This window comes from Microcaecilia unicolor, chromosome 8, assembly GCF_901765095.1.
Source record: "Microcaecilia unicolor chromosome 8, aMicUni1.1, whole genome shotgun sequence".
Lineage (NCBI taxonomy): Eukaryota > Metazoa > Chordata > Amphibia > Gymnophiona > Siphonopidae > Microcaecilia > Microcaecilia unicolor.
In genome coordinates this window covers 76,873,691-76,889,650 of record NC_044038.1, presented here as the reverse complement: position 1 = coordinate 76,889,650, position 15,960 = coordinate 76,873,691, and the positions used below count along the sequence as shown (strand labels likewise).

General features: G+C 45.6%; 1 protein-coding gene across 1 annotated transcript in view; it reads right to left on the bottom strand.

Annotated features, from left to right (window-relative positions):
* Positions 1-4,396: 4,396 nt before the first annotated feature.
* The window catches only part of LOC115475930 (zinc finger protein 780B-like), a 31,248-nt gene continuing 19,684 nt past the window's right edge, over positions 4,397-15,960 (bottom strand). Inside the window, exons 2-3 of the mRNA XM_030212005.1 lie at positions 14,288-14,401; positions 4,397-7,627 (exon numbers count right to left, since the gene is read on the bottom strand). Coding sequence (XP_030067865.1) covers positions 5,027-7,627; positions 14,288-14,389 — 2,703 coding nt within the window. The 5' untranslated portion in view covers positions 14,390-14,401 and the 3' untranslated portion in view covers positions 4,397-5,026. The remainder of the gene's footprint in view (positions 7,628-14,287; positions 14,402-15,960) is intronic.

The window sequence follows — 15,960 nt, the reverse complement described above, 5'->3', positions numbered from 1 at the left end:
GCCGGCAAATCAGTTGGACTGCTAGATGACCAAGGGGTAAAAGGGGCACTCAGGGAAGACAAAGCCATAGCGGAGAGATTAAATGAATTCTTTGCTTTGGTCGTTCACCGAGGAAGATATGGGAGAGAAATGGTATTCAAAGCTGATGAGTCAGAGAAACTGAATTAAGTCTCTGAAAACCTGGAAGATGTAATGGCACATTTTGACAAATTGAAGAGTAGCAAATTGCCTGGACAAGATGGTATTCATCTTAGAGTACTGACAGAATTGAACTTGCAGAACTATTGTTATTAATATGTAATTTATCTTTAAAATCAAGCATGGTACCGGAAGATTGGAGGGTGACCAATGTAATGCCGATTTTTAAAAAAGGTGCCAGAGGTGATCTGGGAAATTATAGACTGGTGAGCCTGACATCGGTGCTGGGCAAAATGGTATAGACTATTATAAAGAAAATTACAGAGCATATACAAAAGCTTGGATTAATGAGACAAAACCAACATGGATTTAGTGAAGAGAAATCTTGCCTCACCAATCTACTACATTTCTTTGAAGGGGTGAACAAGCATGTGGATAAAGGTGAGCTGGTCGATATTGTGTTTCTGGATTTTCAAAAGGCATTTGACACAGTACCTCATGAAAGATTCCAGAGGAAACTGGAGAGTCATGGGATAGGAGGTAAAGTTCTATTGTGGATTAAAAACTGGTTAAAGGATAGAATACAGAGAGTAGGGTTAAATGGTCAGTATTCTCAATGGAGATGGGTAGATAGTGGGGTTCTGAAGGGGTCTGTGCTGGGACCGCTGCTTTTTAACATATTTGTAAATGATCTAGAGATGGGAGTAACTGGTGAGCTAATTACATTTGTTGACAACACAAAGTTATTCAAAATTGCTAAATCGCAAGAGGATTGTGAAAAATTACAAGAGAACCTTACAAGACTGGGAGACTGGGTATCCAAATGGCAGATGACGTTTAATGTGAGCAAATGCAAAGTGATGCATTTGGGAAAGAGGAACCCAAACTATAGTTACGTGATACAAGGTTCCACATTAGGAGTCACCAACCAGGAAACGGATCTGTCAACATTGATGATACGTTGAAATCCTCTGCTCAGTGTGCTGCAGCGGCAGTGGCGGCTAAGAAAGCAAACAGAATGTTAGGTATTATTAGGAAAGAAAAGGAAAACAAAAATGAAGATGCTATAATGCCTTTGTATTGCTCCATGGTGCGATCGTACCTCAGATACTATGTGCAATTCTAGTCACTGCATCTCATTGAAAGATATAGTGCAATTAAAAAAAGGTATGGTGAAGGGCGACAAAAATGATAAAGGGGATGGGACGACTTCCCTATGAGAAAAGGCTAAAGCGGCTAGGGCTCTTTAGCTTGGAGAAAAGAGGACCGAGGGGAGATATGGTAAGAGGTCTATAAAATAATGAGTGGAGTGGAATGGGTAGACATGAGTCGCTTGTTTACTCTTTCCAAAAATATCAGGACTAGGGGGCACGTAATGAAGCTACAAAGTATTACATTTAAAAGAAATTGGATAAAATATTTCTTCACTCAACGTGTAATTAAACTCTGGAATTCGTTGCCAGAGAATGTGGTAAAAGCAGTTAGCTTAGCGGGGTTTTAAAAAGGTTTGGATAGCTTCCAAAAGAAAAGTCCATAAACCATTATTAAGATGGACTTGAGGAAAATCCACAGCTTATTCCTCGGATAAGCAGCATAAAATGTATTGTACTGCTTTAGGATCTTGCCAGGTACTTGTAACCTGGATTGACCACTGTTGGAAACAGGATGCTGGGCTTGATGGACCTTTTGTCTGTCCCAGTATGGCAAAGCTGATGTTCTTATGTAAAATTGGGATGACAATCTCCTTAGGAATTAGGCTCTGTGTATGGAGTGATGATGTCAGCTTTTACTCAAAGTGTGGCACAAAGTCAGCCACTGTAAAAGCATTTCAGTTTTCATTAGCTGTGGTCCATGAATGTGGAGGCTATTTTGCTTGGAGGTAAAATAGAGTCTTTCATTATTTCAATTATTATATTCTGGCTTGCATACTGTGGCTTTACCAAAGGGATGCAAATTGCAAGCTCTGACAATCCCCAGTGGCCCTCACTGGTTCACATTCACGTAACCAAACCAAAAAGGCTACAGTTTTGGTTTGAGCCAAAAGCTTTCAGACAGTTTCAGTTTCAACTGGCCTCTATATTTATTTAGGATATCCTGAAAACCTGAACCATTGGCAGGCTTTGAGGACTGGGAGTGGTACCACTGTCCTATCCTTTGGTTTCCACAGCAGAGAAACAGTGCCATCTGCTGACGCACTCTGTTAATCCCCCTCCCTCCCCCACATCTGGGGTACCTGCCAGTTTATTTAGGGAGCAGAGCTCAAAATAAAACCTGAGGCAATCAACACTTAAAGCAGTGGTTCTCAAGTCAGACCTTGGGACACGCCTAACCAATTCACGTTTTTGTCTTTTCAAAGTTGGACTATTGCAATACTGTTCATCCTCTCATTTAAAAAGGCTTCAAACATTACAAAATTCGGCAGCCAAGTTACTTTTTAAAGCGTTTAAATTTGATCATGTTACATCATTACTTAACTGTTTACATTGGCTTCCAGGGTAATTTTGTATCTCCTTCAAAGTTATTTGTCTTGCGCATAAAGCATATTTTTTTAGGTCTCCCATCCTATTTATCACCATTGACAATACCATATTGCCCATCACGACACCTAAGGTCTCTAGATTTTCATCGACTAGTTCTTCCTAGTCCTAAACTTGTTCGCTATGAATTTACTTGACAAACTACTTTCTTTTTTTGGGCTCCAAAGTTATGGAATGAGCTTCCATCCCTATTTGTATCTAAAAAAAGATATAGCGGAATTAGAAAAGGTTCAAAGAAGAGAGACCAAAATGATAAAGGGGATGGAACTGCTCCCATATGAGGAAAGACTAAAGAGGTTAGGGCTCTTCAGCTTGGAAAAGAGACTGCTGGGGGGGGAGGGATATGATTGAGGTCTACAAAATCTTGTGTGGTGTGGAGCAGGGGGAGGTGAATCCATTTTTCACTCAATCAAAAAGCACAAAGACCAGGAGACACTCAATTAAATTGCATGGAAATGCTTTTAAAACAAATAAGAGGAAAATGCTTTTTTCACTCAAAGAATAGTTAAGCCTTGGAACTCATTGCTGGAGGATGTGGTAACGGCGGTTAGCGTATCTGGGTATTAAAAGGTTTGGACAATTTCCTGGAGGAAAAGTCCATAGTCTGTTATTGAGACAGACATGGGGGAAGCCACTGCTTGCCCGGGATTGGCAGCATGGAATGGTGCTACTAAATTGTGTTAGGTACTTGTGACCTGGACTGACCACTTTTGGAAGCAGGTTACTGGGCTAGATGGACCATAGGTCTCTGACCCAGTATGGCTTTTCTTACGTTCTTATGTAGTGAACCATCTTTTAAAAAATTTAAAAAGTTTTGTTATAAGCACATTTTTTCAGAGACTAGATTCCAGTGATCAGGTGGGATATTGAGCACCCAATAGATGCTGGGTTGCTAACTTGCAGCTCTTGTCTCTCTATACAGTATGTAGGAGCCCTTCCTTTAACTTTATTGGAATTCATTTTTTTTAATTTTTAGTTTGTACACCTTTGTGATCTGCTCGACAATGCAGGCTTTATATCAAGATTTTAATAAACCATAAACAATTGGGTTTTCAAGATACTCACAAAGAATATGCATGCATGCATATTCATTGTGGGTATCCTGAAAACCCGACTGGCTAGGTGTGTAATGAGGAATGGATTATGAACCACTAACAAAGGAACTGCTAAGGCAGTGTTTCCCAAGTCTGGACCTGGAGTACCCCTTGCCAATCAGGTTTTCAGGATATCCACAATGAATATGCACGAAAGAGATTTGCATATAATGGAGGCAGTGTATGAAAATCAAGTCCATGCATACTCATTTTGTATATCCTGAAAACTGATAGGCTGGAGTTCCCCCAGGACAGAATCTAGGGCAGGGATATCTAGCTGCAGTTCTGGAGGGCTACAAACCAGTCTAGTTTTCAAGTTACCCCTAGCGCTGTATACAATGGAGGCAGTGCATGCAAATATCTCTAATGAGCATTCATGAGGGATATCCTGAAAACCTAACTGGTTTGTGACCCTCCAGGACAGTAATTAGGCACCCCTGATCTATGGTTAAAGCAGCGGACATAACTGGCAGGGGGAAAGAACAGGAAACAACAAAGAGATTGCTGAACAGAGAGTGCAAGCAGGCAACCAAATGAACTGATTTAACAGAAATTAAACACAGACACTAGGAAGTGCCACTCAGAAAGAGGCTGGAACACTGGGGTAATAGGCAAACACATTTTAACATGCAAATGTTCTCTCTTTGGTCACTTGTGATCAGAATTTTATTTTGTCTTTGTCATTCACAGCAAACATAGAAAAATAGAAAGATTTAGATTTCACTGTTGCCATGGCTTAAGTACCTATCAAGCAAGTATTTCCTGTCCCATGAGGCTGAAACAAAAGAAAAAGGAAAGAGCCTTTCCAGCATGAACACAAAAACAGAAAAAGCAGCTTCAATGTCTTAGTACATACACGAAGAAAAGAAACAAAATACATTTATGGCACAGGAGAATTGTCTGCATGCTTTTCATTTCCAAATATATTTTTCCCTCCTCTAAGTTTTTCAGTTTGGAAATGCAACAGTTAGAATCAGTGCTTGGGTTCAAGTCACCAGTAGTGAGATGTACAAGGCATCTGTATTGAGGATAACAGCACATTCTTTTAAAGACTAGTAGCAGAACTGTGTTTTTTGTTTGTTTGTTGTTTTTCTCCTGGAAATACACACAGTTTTTCAAAAAACAGCAGGACTGAGTGTTCTTGGAGCCCATGTGTCATGAAACAGCAGGAACATTTTGAAAGGAACAGAATTCTTTATAAGGTCAACCATAGCTCTAGTCCCCATTTGGTAAGGCGAGGGGGACAAATCCTGCCCTTTACCTGCCCCTACGCATTCTGGTGTTCCTAAGGGTGTGCCAGAGGTAGCGGGGAAGGCGGCTGAACTGTGCCCCACAGGAGCACTGGAAGTGGGACACGTTGGGGTGTATGCGACTGTGACTCAGCAGTTGCTTATACCTTGTCAATGATTGCCCACAGGTGGCACAGATGAAGGTCGTGTCCTCCAGGTGTTGCAGCTGGTGTCTCAAGAAGTGCAGCTGGCCCCAGAAGGCCTTCCCGCATTCGCAGCGATGTGCCCTGCGACCCTTCTTTTTTTGTGCATCAAGGTGCCTTCTCAGCTCCGATAGCCAGGGATACTGAACCCCACAGTCCCAGCACTTGAATCTTCTCATGCCTTTCAGCCTTGAGGACATCTTGGAAGCCAGGCTCCCCAGGAATGCATACATTGCCTGATCACGAGCAGAGGGTATTCTTATGCTCCAGTCTTCCTCTGGCTGCATCTTTCTCTGGCTAGCATCATCCTCAAGGGACCAGTCAGTGCTGAGATCCATCTGGAGAGCATCCATATCTTCCAGGCTTTGGTTGTCCTTTAACTTTATCATCACCGATTTTGTACCCATGTTATTGTCCCCTGGGACCTCCATCACCATATACCTCTCAATCAGCTCTTGCTCATCAGCCAGAAGGTATGGACCTTCCTCAAATGGGTCATCTTCATCTGTCCTCACCATCAGATGGAGGTCAGGCTCTTCATCAGTCAACTTCTGCTCAGGTCTGGTTTTAAAGCCTGCTGACTGGAGATCCCCTGAGCACTGATATCCAGAGTTCACCTCCTCTGAAACAGATGGACACACTGGATTTGTGGGCAAGTCACGGGCACTAGAAGGCACATTAGAATGTGTTGTTGTTTGCTCATCTCCATCCTGCTTGGAAGAGAAGAAGTTGGCTTCCATGTGCCAGCTGATGTGCCTGATCAGATTGCACTTGTGCAGGAACTCCCTACCACACTCGTCACACTTGTACTGCTTTCCTGCTGCAGGGTCCACTGGCTCATTGGTAACCTTGAAGAAATCAGCAGCCCTTCTACCTGTTGTGTTCTCGCTGGTCAAAGGTTGGCTTGACCAGCTGAGTGGTGATTTGCTGGCTTGCTTGGAAGCTTCCTGCTGAGCATCAACACTCATTTTCAGACGTCTGATCTGCCCTTTGAGGCGCAGAAACTCTGCCTCCTTCATGTGCCACCTGAGATGTGTGCCAAAGTCACATCCGCGATTGAATTGTCTGCCACATTCCCTGCACATGATTGGTACACCTTTGAGGGTTCTGATAGGGATGCTGGGTGAGTCACTGTCCTTTCCAGCCTCACAGGAGATGACTGACTGTTTCTTCAGTGATGGCATGGCCTTGGCTTGGAGGTTCAATTCTTGACTGGAAACTTTATCAGGTGGAGAAAGTACTTTCCCTGTGTCTGAAGGGACTGTCAAAGAAGGCTGCTGTCCAGTGGCACTTTTCTGCACTCCCAACTTAATGCCTTTCAGTCCAGAGAACTTGGGATCCAAGTTCCAGCAGACATGCCTCTCCAAGTTACAGTGGCGCCGGAACTGCCTCCCGCATTGTTTGCATACAAAGGGTGTACTCGTCCAGGGCTTCACTTGGCCATTGACTTGGCCACTAACACTGTAGATGTAGTGAGGGGATTTGATTTCCTTTTCTGCGATACTGTTTGTCCAACTGGGCACAGGATCCTTCCCAGCTTTTGCAGAGCCTTCTTGCGTCCCAAAGAAGTTACTATCAGTGACGATCACCTTCCCTTGAAGATTTTTTAATTTTGAGTTGACTTGACCTGCTGGGTGGAATTGTTTATTCAGGCTCAATGGGCGCCCCATGCTACTCTGCTTCTCTCTAGTCCTGAACTTCTCCTCTATAAGTCGAAGCTCATTTTGGGCCTGAAGACACATCTGCTCAAGGGTATTCATGTCCACTGTGTCTGAAACACGGAGTTTCTCACTGTCCTCTAGGAGGCCCATATCTTCATCCTCATCTTCATTGTCCTCCTCTGCTTCCTTTCCTGGAGACAAATCTCCTGCTGTGACATGCATTCCTCCAGAGTTCTTTGTGCCGCACTTATATTGCCTACAGAGCTTCCTGCCAGGAGACCTAGATAAGGACAGAGCCCCAATCTTTCCATGTGCCTCCCCTGGCTTTCCTTTTAGACCTGGGAAGTTGACAGCCATCTTTAGGCACAGGTGCTTCTCCAGGTTGTACATGCGTCGGAACTGCCTCCCACACCGCTGGCACACATGCTTCAATGGGCTAGAGTCGTTCTTGGCCTGCTTTGCCAGCCAGCCATGGTATGTGCTGGTCCACAGCTCTTTCTCCTCACCCAGGAACACACCATACATTTGCAGCTTTTTACACAGGCCCTTGGAGATTGCAAAGTTTGCCACACGCTGGTCTGTGCTTTCCTTTGGCTTGGAAGTCAATTGGCTCAAGTAGGAGTTTGGCTGCTCTTCTTTACCTATACTTTTTGGCTTATCCCTCTGTTTTCCAGGGAACTGGAGGATGGGCAGGGGCTCATCATCATCACTGGAGTCATCAGAGTTGACCAATGTGTCCCAAGATGGACAATTCTTCTTGTTTTCCTAGAAAGGAAGAGACATGGTTAACAAAGGAACCCTAGGTTAGAATTTTCTCAAGTTTTCTGGCCTGTACATGTCCCTATATAAAGGCAGGGAGAGGTAATAAGGATTGTCAAATAGCACATGCTATTTCTGGCATTGTTTATGGTTTTTAACATTTTTATTGAACGAAATGAACAATACTACTACAAATCATCATATTCAGTTCAATTTTAATATAATATATCATCTTTACCCTCCCCCCTTAATGGCAACCATTGAAGACTTAGACTCTTATATCTTTCCATAACTTTAACTTGGGGTAAGAGGTTTTGTTTTCTTATAACCTCCCACCTTCCAAATAAATACACTAACCCTCCCACACCCCCACTAAAAGAGGAAACACATATAAACAGAGGATATCAACTTGATACACTAGTACTATAAGTAGTTAAATTGTTCTCTTCTTCAATATCAGGCTTCTTGCCTTCAGAGAAAGGGACTGTAGATACAGTTCTGAAATTGAGAAAAACATCTTTTTACGTCTAGGAATTCCATTCACCTCCCTTTCCAATATGTTTCTGGCGGAATAGGGTGGAACACTGGAGTCACGGCTCTACCAATATTTTGTCCAAAACAGCATCAACAATTAGAAGACTTGGGGTGGGGCCAGAGATGAGTTTGTTTGGCCCATCCAACCAAAAATGTGTTCCACTGCCCATGGTTTAGTTATAAGGAATTCTGTCTGGAGGCAGAAGCTAAATTAATTAATCTTCCAGTATTCCATCCAGTCTTACCACCACCTTCCCTCTCCCTGGGTGCTGTATCGCTTTCTACCCTATTGAACTGCTCTGTGCACACAGCGGTCACCCCAAGCCAGCTTGGATTCATCATGGAATAAGATTCTAAGGGGGGTGGGAGTATAAATTAAGAAGAAAAGTACATAAGTAATGCCACACTGGGAAAAGACCAAAGGTCCATCGAGCCCAGCATCCTGTCCACGACAGCGGCCAATCCAGGCCAAGGGCACCTGGCAAGCTTCCCAAACGTACAAACATTCTATACATGTTATTCCTGGAATTGTGGATTTTTCCCAAGTCCATTTAGTAGTGGTTTATGGACTTGTCCTTTAGGAAACCGTCTAACCCCTTTTAAACTCTGCCAAGCTAACCGCCTTCACCATGTTCTCTGGCAACGAATTCCAGAGTTTAATTATGCGTTAGGTGAAGAAAGAATTTTTCCAGTTTGTTTTAAATTTACTACACTGTAGTTTCATCGCATGCCCCCTAGTCCTAGTATTTTTGGAAAGCGTGAACAGACGCTTCACATCCACCTGTTCCACTCCACTCATTATTTTATATACCTCTATCATGTCTCCCCTCAGCCGTCTCTTCTCCAAGCTGAAAAGCCCTAGCCTCCTTAGTCTTTCTTCATAGGGAAGTCGTCCCATCCCTGCTATCATTTTAGTCGCCCTTCGCTGCACCTTTTCCAATTCTACTATATCTTTCTTGAGATGCGGCGACCAGAATTGAACACAATACTCAAGGTGCGGTCGCACCATGGAGCGATACAACGGCATTATAACATCCTCACACCTGTTTTCCATACCTTTCCTGATAATACCCAACATTCTATTCGCTTTCTTAGCCGCAGCAGCACACTGAGCAGAAGGTTTCAGTGTGTTATCGACGACGACACCCAGATCCCTTTCTTGGTCCGTAACTCCTAACGTAGAACCTTGCATGACGTAGCTATAATTCGGGTTCTTTTTTCCCACATGCATCACCTTGCACTTGCTCACATTAAACGTCATCTGCCATTTAGCCACCCAGTCTCCCAGTCTCGTAAGGTCCTTCTGTAATTTTTCACAATCCTCTCGCAAGTTAACGACTTTGAATAACTTTGTTTCATCAGCAGAAGCAGAGGAGCATGTAAGCCTGGGACAAGGTCATCACTGTCCTTCTGCTGAGGAAAAGAGAGAATGGACAATTCATAACATGTAAGGTGAAATTAGGCCTTACCTGCTAATTTTCTTTCCTCTAGATCCTCCAGACCGTTCAAGACGCTTGGGTTATGCACTCCTACCAGCAGAGGGAGACTGAGAACACTAACACTTCTTATACAAGTAGCCTGTGCAGACCTTCTACTAACCAGTAAAACAGTAACAAAGCAAGGAACAAAACACCTCCACCTAAACAAAACCACTGAATCCACACTCAGATCTCCTCCCCTTAAGATGGGGGAATTCAACTGCAGATGGGCACAAACGGTACCACAAACTGCCCTTAGTAAAACTCCAGGACCCAAATCACAGGAGCTACTAGAAATATCAGCAACTGCAGTCTAAAGAAAATATCGTCCTGAACTGTCCAATACACTGGGTGGGCTCTTGAACGGTCTGGAGGATCTAGAGGAAAGAAAATTAGCAGGTAAGGCCTAATTTCACCTTCCTCAGCAATCCTCCAGACCGTTCAAGACTCTTGGGACGTACCAAAGCAGTAAACACATCTAAGGGTGGGACCTGCGAAGCCCAGAGGACAGGACTGCAGTTCCACAACTGGCATCCTCCCTTGCCTGTACATCCACTCTGTAATGTTTGACAAAAGAATGCAGGGAGGACCACATCTCCTCTCCTGGGTCACTCCAAACCTCCGACCCAGGCAGAGAAAGTATCTCCATAGGCTCCGAAATATCCTCGCAGGCGCTTAACTCCCACTGAGCTAGCAGCCTCCGGAGAACAAACAGCCTGATATGGGCCAGCTCTCCAGGCATTATACAGAGACCAAACAAACTCAGGGGGGAAACCAGACCCCCCAGACGCTGCTGAAGCCCCAACAACACTTCCCGCAGTCTCCGCGACGGACCCCCTCGCTCCCGAGGTGGCAGGTCCATCGCGTGATCTGCGGCTAAACTAGGCACGCTTCCCGCCACACATAGGTCCCCCGGCGCCGGTACAGAATGCGCGGCCAAGGGGCCGTGCTTCCCGCCAAAAAACGGCTCCGTTGAGGCCGACCCAGGATGCGCAGCCAAAATGGCCGTGTTTCCTGCCAAAACCGGCCCCGCCGTTGCCGGCCCGGAATGTGCGGTCAAATCGCCACCCAACACCTCCGCCGACTCAGGGGAAAGTACAGGGGGCAAGAGCGCTGACAACGTAGGCTCCCCACAAAATTTACATTGGCCACCTTTCACTTCAATGCCGCGCTTCGCGCAAAACCGACACCTTGACGGCTTAGACATAATGGCCGCGAACACAACAAAAACAAACAGTTGCTTTGTGCTCTGACAGACTAATAGGCAAAACCGCCTAAGGCAAGAACGCCCTTGAAGACGTTTTATCTCTGGACTGCCACAAGAACGGCCAAAATAGCCACCTTTTTTTTTTGTTACATTTGTACCCCGCGCTTTCCCACTCATGGCAGGCTCAATGCAGCTTTAAAAACGTTTTTTTTTTTTTTTAAACCTCGTTGCTGATGCCTAAACGTCTCAAGGGTACAGAACAAGGTCTGTAGCCAAGGTCAAGCAGTCCTCCAGAGGAAGAGCACAGAGGGAGGGACCCTGCCACCCGGGTGTGACACCCCACAGGGAATAAGAAGCCCCTTAGGACTTACACCCTGTAATAGAGATCCAAGTGTGGGTTCTCTAACATTTACAACCCAACCTAGAAACCCCAAACGGGCCTACCAGACTGAGTACAGGAAGAGGAATTTATCACCCAGCTGCATCCTGGCTAAGCATTTTAGAAGATCCGAGACAGTGTGGAAGGGACCTGCTACCCTCACCTCACAGTAGGGGAGAGAGAGGGTTACTTGGTCTATTTTAGTTGAATTTTGGCCTTTGACTGTGGTTTCCGTCTGTAATAAAGCCAAGGGAAAGCAGGTAGATACCCCAAAACAGGAGTTCTCAACTTTGTCTCCTAAAGATCTGATTGGCTAGTTGCGTCCCTGGACTGGGATAAGAACCCCTGCCCTAAAGTTATCTACAGTTCAGGAAAACATGCTCTTAAATGATCAGTGGGACAGAGAGGTATTTTTTGGGATGCTTTGTGTCCAGGGGTGTATAAGCTGATAGTATTTATACTGACAATCTGGGGTTTATTTCATAACCTCTTATGTAAGAGGGCTGAATGGAAGGAGAGTTAAATAAAATACCCAATCCAGGATGCATTAAGAGGAGATTATTGGATAAAGGAGGAGAATCGGGAAATAAGAAAGAACACATAGGAGAACTTCAGGCCTAAGAGACTTTGAGCAAAAGCTTATATTTTGCCTTCTTTATTGGGTGTTCTAACCTGAAGAAAAGGACTGTAGATATTTTGGGTCCAATATTCAAAAGAAACTGAGTTCCTAAATTTATGCTCCTAATTTTGTGCCCTACTTTCAGCCAAATTTAGGAGCATAAGTTTTCAACTGAAAATTCATCTTAATTTAGGAGCTTAAAACTTATCTGGTCGATATTCAGCCTGCGGCAGTTGATGTATTTTAAATGCTGACCACCGCAGGCAGAATTAGCCTCAGATATTCAATGCCAGGCCATACCCAGGTACCGGCATTAAATATCTGGGGCTAATTCTTTAGGTGCTATTCACTGGGCCTTATGTGGGTCCCAGATGATATTCAGCCAGGATCCACATAAGACACTCATGCAGATGCATAAAAAATTCTGGCCAAGTACTACCCCCCTTCCGATCCCTCTTAAAATCCAATCTCCCACCCCCCACCCCTGAAGAAAATCTAAGCCAGCCCCAGCCCTTGTAGGTAGTGGCGTTCCTAGGGGGGGGGTGGTGGGGGCGGTCTGCCCCGGGTGTACGCCGCTGGGGGGGTGCCACGCGCCTGTCGGCGCCGCTCGTTCCGTGCTCCCTCTGCCCTGGAACAGGTTACTTCCTGTTCCGGGGCAGAGGGAGCATGGAACGAGCAAAGCAGACAGGCGAGCGGCACCCCCCAGGCGGGGGGGGGGGGGGGGATTGTGTCGTTTCGCCGGGGGGGGGGGGGACGCTGCACCCGGGGGGGGGAGAGCATCGGTGATCCGCCCTGGGTGTCAGCCGCCCTAGGAACGCCACTGCTTGTAGGTCTTCCCAGGCCTACCTCTGTGGCCTCTGGTAGTCTAGGGGGAAGCAGACAGGAGAGATACCCACTCATTGCTGCCTGCCACGACCTCTAGCACTAACCTCTCAGTACTTCAGATACCACATACACTAGAGGTTGCAGCAGCCATTTTGAAGAATAGGCTGCGTCAGGCTGGGGCAAGTGGGCATCACTTCTGCCCATTCATTTCCCCCCTAGACCACCGGGGGGGGGGGGGGGAATCGAGGGGATGGAAGTAGCTGGGCAACAGTCGATATTCAGACTTGTGCCCAGTTAATCTTATCAAATAAAGTTAGGATAGCCTATTTTCTGTCCTAACTTTACACCGTTACTTAGAGGTGATATTCAGTCCACTAATCAGCTACGTTGCCACTCCACCCCTAACCACACCAGCAGTGGCGTAGCTATGGGTGGGCCTGGGTGGGCCCAGGCCCATCCACTTTGGGTTCAGGCCCAGCTAGTAGCAGAACACCTATGATGTGGCTGGCAGAGATTCCCAAGCCCCACCAGCTGAAAACTCCCAACAACTTTCCCTCCTGCATACCTCGAAAAAATAGCAAGCAGTGACTGATACATACTACTTGCACCGGCCCCATAGCCTTCCCTCTGACGTATTCCCACCTATGCGGAAACAGGAAGTTGCGTCAGTGGGAATGCCATGGGGCCAACATGAGCAGTGTGTATTAGTTGCTGCTTGCTGCTGGTGAAAATCTGCTATTTAAAAGGTATGCGGGAAAGGGGGGATGTTTGAGAGACTGTATGGCATGCAGGTGAGAGAAGGAGAGACCAAATCACCTGTGGGATGGGGCGGGGTTCTTCTGCCCACCCATCTTGGGCCCAGGCCCACCCAAAATTGGGTGTCTGGCTACGCCCCTGCACGCACACATGCTCAATTTCATTAAAATGAGAATGCCGGATATGCCGGAGACCAGCGCTGGAAAACGAGCTTCAGCTGGTGGGAGTTGGGGACCCCCTCTAGCCAAGGCATGTGCGGCGGTGGAAGTGGTTCAGCTGGCGGTGGTTGGGGATCCCCGCCACCCAAGGTATGTGCAGCAGCAGCAGCGGTGGGGAATTGGAGGGCGGAGGAGGGTAGCTGGGAAGGGGACCAAAATGTTCTCCCTCACTTTGGGCTCTGAGCCCCTCCCACCTCGAAGTCTGGCTATGCCCCTGCTCACCAATAAGGGGATGGCCGTTAGTGGGAATATTCAGCAGCACTATCTGGTTAAATGCCACTGAATATACTTGTTTTGCCTCTACCAAGTGATTTAAACGGCCAGGAGCCTCTCCTGGCCATTTTTAATAACTTTGAATATTTACCTGCATATATAATACACGAAATATTCTTTGGTTGTACCATAGAAAGGTGGTATATCAAATCTATAACTCTTTACCCTAAAAGCGGGGCTGGATGAGGGAGCAGTGCTGCGGTGCTCCATGCTCACCTCATCACTGCAGGCTGTGTGGACGGGAGGGGCTGGAGCAGAACCACCCCTGCTGCTCTGGACTCTGAGAAAAAGTGGAAGAACTAGGTTTCAGGCTTTGACCCCAGAAATTAAGACCTGCCCCTTACGCTAAAACATAAAAGAAGCAGATTTATCCTTACCAGGATCAGAGGAGCCTCTTCCGGAGCCTCTCCCTCTTGTAGTTCAATCTCTGCTCCCACCTCTATCCCGACTTCCACCTCCATGCCTGTCTCTGTACTCATGGCCACGGTTACCTGTGGACAAATAGAAAGAGACTGGTCAGCATGCTCTGAGGCCTCTCCCAGCTCATGCACTATGCCATGTACACTACAAATTTGTTACCTAGACTTCTGCAGGCTGTGATACTTTTTATTGGACCAGTGTAAAGTATTCCCCAAAAGTGATGTAACAGGAGTGCTCTCTAAATGACACAGGAAAACATAAGAATCCGATCTGTGCAGTCTAGGAATGGCTTGCACATTTTTGGATAATTCATATGGTATCTCATCTAACATAGAATTCATTTTTGCAAGGCTGTATGTCACTGAATGGGAAAGACTCTTTGCCCAAAGTAAAAATAATCCAATTATTTTTATTTAAACGAGACCCCACCTCAGTTTTGACCTTTCTCCACTGGATTTGCCAGGCCTAATTTAAATCTCTTCATAAAATGGATCATAAGAGCAGAAATTTTTAACTTTTTCTTTCCCAGAGTCTTGGTCCAGGTACGCTCCCTTAGAGGCAAGAGGGGTGTCAGCCCATGCCCCTTTCACGATCCCTCTGCGCAGTCTTTGGGTTACAGCGCAAATACCATCACATAAACTGAGGTGAGCCTGAAAACTGTCCAATCAACTTCCAGGACACTATTCCCAGGTTTAACCAGTTTATATCCCTTTCTTTCCTAAGAACTTTACAAAATAATACATTTAACTAGAACAACCCACCTTTCCTTGCTCTCTCTGCTTCCCTTCGCACAAACAGCCCGTGCTGCTTCTCCTGACCTGGAAATGCAAGCAGCTCTGGGAGCTGCCTGCATAGCCTGCTGGGAGTTGTAGTGCAGTGTACAGCTGGTACAAGCAGCTCACCTCAGCACTACATGTCCCAGCATGCAACTGCAGCTTAGTCTGGGAGAAGCAATGAAGGCTGAACTGCAGCTAACTCACCAGAAGGAGGAAAGTGTAGAGCACAGGGATCAGAAGCAAGTCTGGCTGGTTTTCTCTCTCTCTGGAAGAGGCAGAAAGGGGAACAAACAAGTGGCAGGTGAGATCCTTTTGTGACACTAACTGAATACAGTTGGGGCAGACTTTTGAGAGGGCTGTTCCCTTTAGCAGGTCAGGGTAGAATGAGCTGAGGATTTACTATAGGAGGAAATTGCAGGCTCCATCAGAACGAGAGGTGTGCTGGGGTTTGTTTTTAAACTTTAGCTGAGTAAGTTGATGTGGTAGTTGCATCAGTCCACTTTTAAAGGTAATAAATAGAAATATTTCTGATCTGAATAAGAAGCATTACTTTCAAAAAGCTAATAAAAAATGTATTAAGTTAGTCCAATAAAAAATGAATCATCTTTTTTTCTTTTCTGTGTTTTTGTTTTATAAACTTTAGCTGGAAAGTAAAAACTGTCATGCCAATAAAGTTTCTAAACCTTCATCTGCAAGGATGGAGGTGGAGAAGAGAAATGTATTTTGACTTTTCAGAAACCCACGGTGGAAGACGAATCTGACCATGGGTGATGAAATCAATTGGCCGAGCTGAGTCTCAAACCTGTCCCTAGCTGATTTCAGGATATCCACAGTGAATATGCACGAGAGAAATT